This window comes from Neophocaena asiaeorientalis, unplaced genomic scaffold (genome assembly GCF_003031525.2).
Source record: "Neophocaena asiaeorientalis asiaeorientalis breed wild unplaced genomic scaffold, Neophocaena_asiaeorientalis_V1.1 scaffold801, whole genome shotgun sequence".
Lineage (NCBI taxonomy): Eukaryota > Metazoa > Chordata > Mammalia > Artiodactyla > Phocoenidae > Neophocaena > Neophocaena asiaeorientalis.
In genome coordinates this window covers 274,514-282,825 of record NW_020174376.1, presented here as the reverse complement: position 1 = coordinate 282,825, position 8,312 = coordinate 274,514, and the positions used below count along the sequence as shown (strand labels likewise).

Here is an 8,312-nt window from a genome sequence, read left to right as displayed (position 1 = left end):
GGGAGGTCTCTTGTGGACCAGTGTCCTGAAGTTGGCTCTCCCACCTCAGAGGCACAGCACTTACTCCTGGCTACAGCACCAAGAGCCTTTCATCCACATGTCTCAGAATAAAAGGGAGAAAAAGTAGAAAGAAAGAAAGAAAGAAGGAAAGGAAAGAAGGAAAGAGAGAAAGAAAGGATGGAAGGAGGGAAGGAGGCAAGGAAGGAAGGAAGGGAGGGAGGAGGGAAGCAAGTAAGAAAGATGGTCTTCTGCCAGCGTTCAGTAGGTGTTCTGTAGGAGTTATTCCACGTGTAGATGTATTTCTGGTGTATCTGTGGGGAGGAAGGTGATCTCCGCGTCTTACTCTTCCGCCATCTTCTTGATCTCCTACCACCTCCTCGTGCCAGCACTTTTTTAAGCCCTGGGGACACATCAGTGAACACAATGGATTAAAAAAAAACCTCTGTCCTCATGGAGCTTACCTTTTATTGAGAGAAGACAGACAATAAACAATAATAATGAACAAATAGAGAACCATATATGTAAAGAAATAAAATTGATGACGTATGAGGAGATGATAAGCGCAATGGGAAAAAGATCCAGCAGGATGGTCAGGATAGACCTTATTGAGAAGAGACATTTGAGCAAGGACCTGGAGGAGGTAAAGGAATAAGCCAAAGAGTTATTTGCAGGAATAATGTCCCAGACAGAGGGGACAACTAGAACAAAGGCCCTAAGGGAGGAGCGTGTGGCTTGTTTGAGGGACAGCAAGGAAGCCAGTGTAGCTCTAATGGAGTGAGCAAGGGGGAGGGCAGTGGCTGATGAGATCAGAGACGTGGCAAGATAATTTAGGGTCTTGTAGGCCCTTGTAAAGACTTTGGTTTTGCTCGGTGTGAAATGGGAGCCACTGGAGCATTTGGAGTAGTGACATGATCTGACTCACGCTGAATAGGATCATCCTGGCCACGGTTGAGAATAGACTCTCGGATGTGAGGGAGGCAAGGGTAGAAGCAGAGAGATCACTTAGGAGACTGTTGTAATAATCCAGGGGAGAGACGATGGGGTGGTAAACCAGGGGGCGATAGTTGAGATGGTAAGTGGTTGGCTTCTGGATATATTTTGTAATTATATGTGAATATGTCTGTCTTCCATTGGACTCTGAGTTCCTTAAAGGCAAGGACCAGGTCTTATCTATTTTTATATCCTTAATGCCTAGTACTATGCCTGACACACAGTAGCTGTTCAGTAACTGCAGAATGAATGCATTCTATTTCTCAAACCAGATTATATGCTCTTTGGGGGCAGTATCCATGTCTTTTGCATGTTTGCAATCCCCACAGCATCAAGCCCAGTGCCTTCCTTGCCCTGGGTATGTTCTCTGGGCCTCGCAGTTCATGGGTTGATATAGACTAAAGCCCCACTTCCCCAGACCCCCAGCCTACTAGGCTAATGGGCAGAAGGTAAAGGTCTTTTACTGTTTTTTCTCTAACTTCAAGCTTTAAAAGTACCCACCAGAATGTGTCTGGAGGCCCAAACACCCTTAAGGCCCAGTGTGAGCGAGTAGAGAGAAGCAGTCAGAATGAAAAGGGAACCCACTCTAACAGGTTTCCAAGGAAGGACACCATTCTGGACAGGTGCTACAGAGGACCTATGGCACCCTGATGCTAGGGCACCAGAACCTAGGGACCCACCCTGTCTTCAGTGCCAACCTCACAAAACCTTTATGCTGTTTAAGGAGGACAGTAAGAGGCTCCTGCATGGCACAAGAGGGCTTCAGCAGCTCCATCCTCCACAATAACCACAGCATTGCCCGAGCCTTTCTTGGTCAGCAAATACTTCAAGACCAACTCACTCACTGGGCACACACCTGTGAAACCAAAGAGTCAAGTGGTATAACAAACTTGGTGCTTGAGGACGGGGTAAGGGGTTCCTCTAGGGTCTTCCTGCTGGAGACAGTCCTTCTGTCACCTGACTGTGCTTGTCTCCACTCTTCTGTCTTTAACCTCCACATCCTGGGTTAGCCATGAGGTTGGTCCTTAGGGTCAGCTGCTTGCCTTGCAGCTCTGTGCTACTACAGTTGGGGCTACATTGAGTTCTTCTGCCTACTTTCTCTTAGCTCTATAATATTTAAGCCCAACCCTTCCTTCTCTACCCAGGAACCACAGCTGTCTTCCACTCTCCCCAGGCTGATGGCAATTGAGGCTCTCCAGAGTTCTCTTCCCTAGGAGTAATGAGGAATAGCCACCACCATCCTGCTTCCTCCTTAGAGCAACCCGGCAAAGGGAAGCCAGTGGCTGCGGGTTCTGGAGAGTAGGCAGACCCAGGATCCTGTCCAAGCCAAACTGAAATGTAGATGAACCATGGAATGACATCTTGCTGCTCTACAACAGTCACAGAGTCTTTCCTCACCTCTGCTTCCCAACTCTGCCCTGTGCTCACCTTCTGTTCTCTCCCGGGATGGAAGACATTGGCTCCAGGCCACAGTCCTTGAGATCCAGGTTCATACCAACCTCAGAGGGGAGCAGAACCATCCTCTGGGATGTCCCCTGCATCGGCAGGCGGACTCTCAACCACTGCGCCACCAGGGAAGCCCTATCTTACCTTTTAATGTTTGGCTTCAGTTGTTTTCTGGTGTCAAGAAGGATGGATATTCATCCAAAGAGAAGGACATTTGGCACAGTACCCCGGCCTGAAGCCTGGCATGGGGAAGTTGTCCCAGATTCTGACAGATGCCTATCCTTTATCCCTTGATGTCTTACGCAAGTTCAAAGAGGTTCTCAGGAGATGAGGGTCATGGGCCAGGAGGGTACCAGCTAGTATGAAAGACTTGAAAGTGTCTTTGAGATGCCCTGAGATGAGAGCTGCTACATAAATGACTGGCCAAAAGAAGCCAGTTGACATCCCCCAAGAGTCAGGCAAAGTTCATCTGAGCTGTACCATTCATGCCTCATTTTCCTTATATTTGGTTTTGATATTTGGCTTTTGCTTTCTGCTTTCCACTTTGGCTTTGATCCTGAACTCCAGGCTTCTGCTTCCTCTTCTGAAAGGATCCTTGGCAACTCTTATGAATGCCTATAACTTATCCTGCTGCCTAATCAAACCCTGCCTCCCAGATCTTGGACAGAACCTGAGGCTTGGCCACATATTCCTGTTACTGGCTCAGTGTGTCCTGGACTCATTTTCTACTAAGTCCTCTTCCAGCAGGGAGTGAGAACTGGACTGTCAAGGCTTATAGAAGTTGGAGCCCTGAGGTAGGTCAGAGAATGGAATGATTTCTTGTACTCACCCACTGACATCACATAATCTCGCACAATTGGGATCCAGAAGATCCCTTCCAAGGTCCCTACATAAGGAGTGATGGCTGGGAAAATCCGAGCAAAGCCAGTGGCCTCAGTGGGAAAGATGATGAAGGCACCATAAGAGAGAATGCCATGGGGGTGGGTGGCAATGATATAGTTGTGTTTGGGACAGAGGTCATGAGTCTTCACCAGCTGTTAGAGGGAGATTGAATCAGAGTAGTGGATAGAAGGAAGAGAGGACATGTGGACTCAGATCCCGGTAGGTAGCCTGTGTTTCCCTTGGGGAGCCCCAAATCCCTATTCACTGGGATGTCTTCACTGTCACAGGATTGCCAGGGGTTATGGTGCTCAGAGAGGCTGACCTGGGCCTGCCACTCTGAGGCAAGGTGCTATCCATTTGTCTCCCCACCTGCCCATCCATCTTGGGTCCCTGCTCTGCATTATGCCTCTGGGCCTTGATGTCCACTGCTGGCCACCAAAGACTTTGAAAACATAGGGCTGAATGGGGAGGGAGAGTCTGGGCAACAGGGACTGAGGGCACCCAGAGGAAGCGTAGTCACCTTTACTGGGAAGTAATTTGGAAATACTTCCAGAGGGTCCAGTTTCGTACCCAAGTTGAATGCCTACCACCTGCAGGTACGGAAGGGAAGGAAAGACTGGGTGAGATCTTGCCAATTCCTCTACTTCTCCTGGAGGTGGAGGGTTCTTCCTAAAATCTTCAGGTCACTAGAGGGGCCTCCTTCTCACATTTCCATATCTTGGGCACAGAGCTATAGGTACTGTCCCTGAATCCAACCTCCAAGGAGACACAGGAAGCCCCTGCTCCTCTGGAGCAGTCAGAAAGGTGGGAGGGAAATAGCAGGAGGCTGGGAGCACCCACCCAGAAACCAGCCTCAATTCTTCCTGGGCAGCCTGGCAGAGACCTCTGTTACTTGCTGAGCTTTGCCCTCCTGTCTCCCTCCCCTTCCCTCTACCTTCCTGTGCTCCTCTCCCTCTCTCCCTCGCTTCGCCTCCCTGACCTCCTTTCCTTTCCCTTTCCTCTTCTTTCCTCTCCCCACCTCTTCTCCCTCTGTCTCTCCCACTCTCTCCTTCCACCCCCACCCCAGCCCTGTGGTTCCATCCTTGGTACAGACAGGGACCACCACTCTTCCCCTGTTTCTTACCTTGACTGTGGGTGTTCGTCATAGGTGAGCCAGGCTAAGGCGAGCTCGGACAGCATCCCGAACTTAGTGAACACCAGAAAGTAGGGTATAAGAAGAATAGGAATAGCTCCTGAGGGGACGCAAAGGGTTCATGCCCTTCAGTTCCCTTCAAGTTTAATACACCTCTCATAACCCCGATCTCTGCTCTGTAGTGAAGGAGCAGGTTGAGGCCGGTGTGAGACTCTTCTCTCCTCATCCCCCCCGACCCCTTACCCCCCTCCTAGCTCTGCTGTGGTCCGGGAGGACCTCTGAGTCCCTGGATCTGGGTCCCCTTGGTGGCTGAGATCTTAACTGAGGACAGCAGAACCATGACGTTCTCAGAGTAGGTCCTCAGCTGGGGTCAAAGGACAGCACTACTTGGCAATTGGAAGGAAACGGCATCTTGGGCCGGTGGCTTACATCCCCGTTCTGGGACCTCAGGAAGTCCTTTCTGAAAGCTCAACCCTCCTTCCTTTGTGGAACTGCTCTGTCAGCACATTCCAGTGGAGAGGGGAGGCCTGCAGTGTACGGGCTGTTTGATGCTGAGAAGAAAACACATATTAGAAACTGCTTTACTTTGTTCGATTTTGTCCCATTCAAAATGTCTCAAAAGTTCAGAAGGGGAAAAAATCATCTCTGTTAGCAAGGAAAGGGTCACAGCAGGCTGTGAAATGCAGACGTGGTACATCTTACAGCAGTGGGAGTTGAATTCCATTTTAAAATGTGCATTCATGAGAAAGAGGGGCTCAGTACACATATTGTGAATTTAAAAATACCCAGCTAAAGGAATGACTTCTTTGACCAGATAACATCATAGTAGATAAAAGTTTCAGAGAAGGTGAAGAGACTCAAAAGTTACCTGCCAGCAGGTTTGTCTCTCGCATTTTGGGCTTAGATGAAAATAACAGGAAAAAGATGGAATGGACATTTAAAAAAAAAAAGTCGTGTTATGGAGTAGAAGAAACCTTAGTGATAGGCTGAATTCCCCTTACAAGAGCTGGCTGAAGTGGTTGTTGTAAGCATACTAATTAAATAGGAAATAGCAGGGGGAGGAATTTTATGGGAAGATTGCCATGGATACAAATCTTGCTACCTCTGACCCTCATAAAAGATGAGAGTAGGGGGCTTCCCTGGTGGCGCAGTTTTTTTTTTTTTTTACAGATGCTCTTTATCAAGTTGAGAAAGTTGCCTTCTATTCCTAGTTTGCTGAGAGATTTTATCATGGATTAAAGTTTGTCAAATGCTTTTTCTACATCAATTGATATAATTGTGTGTTTTTTCTCCCTTAGGTGGTTAATATGCTAGGTTACGTTGATTGATTTTCAAATATTTACCCTTGTATTCTGGGATAGAGCCCACTTGGTCATGGTATATTTGTTTGATTTGCTAGTGTTTTTTTGAGGATTTTTGCATTTATATCCATGAGGGATATTGGTCTGTAGTTTTCTTTTTTGTACTGTTTTGTCTGGTTTTGGTATCAGGGTCTGGCCTCATAAATGAGTTGGCAAGTGTTCTTTCGTCTTCTATTTTCTGAAAAAGATTGTGTAGAATTTGTGATATATCATCTTTAAAATGTTTGGAAGAATATGCCGTTTAAACCAACTGGGTCTTCAGATTTCTGTTTTGGAAGGTTTATAACCTTCCAAAATTAAAATTTAATTTAGTTAATAGTTACACGTTATCTGTTTCATTTTGGGTGAGTTTTGGTTGGTTGTGGTTTTCAAGGAAGTCTTCAAATGTAATTGTTAATTTGTCTATTTTTTTTCCAGTTCTGTTAGTTTTCACTTCATATATTTTAAAGCTCTATTGCTAGGTGCATAGACATTTAGGATAGTTATGTCTTCTTGGTGAATTGACCCTTTTACCATTATGTAATATCCTTTTTCACCCTTGGTCTTGACTTAAAAAAAATAAATGTAAACCTGTACACCCTCAAATTACTAATGATTATTAGCTTAAGTTAAAGATGGTACCAATATGAATCTAACTGGGTCCTTCAAATCATTTGTGATTCTTTCTTGCTCACTTTCCCCATATAGTAATAGCCAACATTTACTGTACACTCATCATGTAAAACTAAGTATTTTACATGTGTATTTTATTAAATCTTCATAAAGCCCCCATTAGGACAATAAGCATTCTCATTTTGTGAATGAGGAACCCAGGTTCAGAGAAGTTAAATAACCACTTAAGGTCACACAGCCAGCGAGTGGGTGAGCCAGAGTTGAGAACTCACACTCTTCCTCCAGAGACTGTACTCTTCACCACTGTGCTCTAATTATCGCTTTCCTTTAGTCAATTGTTAATTCCCGTCAGTTCTGTCCTCCAAACATCTTTCAAATTATTCTATTCCCCACCTCCATGCTACCATCCTGTCCAAGCCACCATTCTCTCTCTCTAAGCCGACTGCCAACGTCTTCTAAACAGGTTACCTGCTTCGATTTGAGCCATGATGCAGCCAGCATGCTAAATGCAAATATCTGTCCTTCTATAGCATATAACCAAGAACATGGCTGGTTTGTCAAAGAGACATTTCTGTGGCTCTGTGATTACTTAATGGATCAATATTAATGATAAATATGAGAACCTATGGGGGTTAATGGTAATTCAATAATTCAAACAACTCACATGGCTTCCCATGACTTTTAGGATCCAGTCCAGTCTCATAAGCTTGGTTCTGAAGGTCCTCCGTGATGGAGCCCCTGGCCACCCCCTAGTTCTCTGCATGCCACCATACTGTTCTTCTGTCAGTTTCTTCAATTCATTCTGTTCCCCAGCCTCCGGGCTTCTGTGCATATTGTCCCTTTTGCCTGGAAGACTTTCCTCAGCTCGTTGCCTGGCTAGCTCCTATTTATATTTCAGGCCTCAGGGTGGCACTCTGTTCAGCACTTAATGTGCATTATCTCATTTAATCCTCTCACGACCCTGAGAGGTAGATAATTTTATTATCCCCATTTTACGTATGAAGAAACTGAGGCTCAGAGAGGTCATGTATCTTCATTTCAAGCTTTGGGAAAAAAAGTAGGTAGCATTTGTTGTGTCTTTATTATGAACCAAGAGCTACTTTAAGCACTTTGTGTATGCTTAATTAATTTTAAGACATGTAAAAAATAAAGTTCCTGCTTTCCAGAAACTCATAGTCTAGAAGGGAAAACTGATACCATAAATAATGGATATATCCTAGAGGGTGAGAACAATACAGTTAGGGTTCAAATGTAAAAAGAACAAGAGGTGGACTTAAAGGTCTTTACTGAGGAGAAGAAATCTGGAAGAATCAACAATGTCAAGCCTGGTCTTGCAAGAAATAGAACAATGACAAGAAGTGGCTCCTGTTTTCATGGAGCTTATTGGGTAGAGGAGGCGAAGGGTATAAAGGCTGCTATGCAACCAATTTTTCCAAAATGCTCTGGACTTTCAGCGATAATGTAGTCTCAGGTTGCCAGGACAATGTTGCAGAGAAGGTATGACTTGAGCAATATCTCAAAGGAAGGGGGACTGCCGGGGGAAGGACAGTCTTCCACCCCAGGTCACAAGCCAGCAGGAGATAGAGCAGGGTAGCAAGCACCTAGTCCTCAGGCTCAGCGTCCATGGCTCACGGGCCCAGCCACTCCGCGGCATGTGGGATCTTCCCGGACCGGGGCACGAACCCGTGTGCCCTGCATCAGCAGGGGTACTCTCAACCACTGCGACACCAGGGAATCTTTTAAGTGGAGGAAATAGAGCAGAAGTGAAGGAGTGAGAGAGTAAGTACCCTTGGCATTTTTAAAAACACCTTTATTGGAGTATAATTGCTTTACAATGGTGTGTTAATTTCTGATTTATAACAAAGTGAATCAGTTATACATATACATAT

General features: G+C 45.7%; 1 protein-coding gene across 1 annotated transcript in view; it reads right to left on the bottom strand.

Moving 5' to 3' along the window:
• The window catches only part of LOC112407181 (diacylglycerol O-acyltransferase 2-like protein 6), a 16,731-nt gene that overhangs the window by 5,992 nt on the left and 2,427 nt on the right, over positions 1 to 8,312 (bottom strand). Inside the window, 7 exon segments of the mRNA XM_024756357.1 lie at positions 1,671 to 1,723; positions 1,725 to 1,846; positions 3,266 to 3,470; positions 3,839 to 3,858; positions 3,861 to 3,908; positions 4,442 to 4,458; positions 4,460 to 4,550. Of these exon segments, the coding sequence (XP_024612125.1) occupies positions 1,671 to 1,723; positions 1,725 to 1,846; positions 3,266 to 3,470; positions 3,839 to 3,858; positions 3,861 to 3,908; positions 4,442 to 4,458; positions 4,460 to 4,550 (556 nt within the window).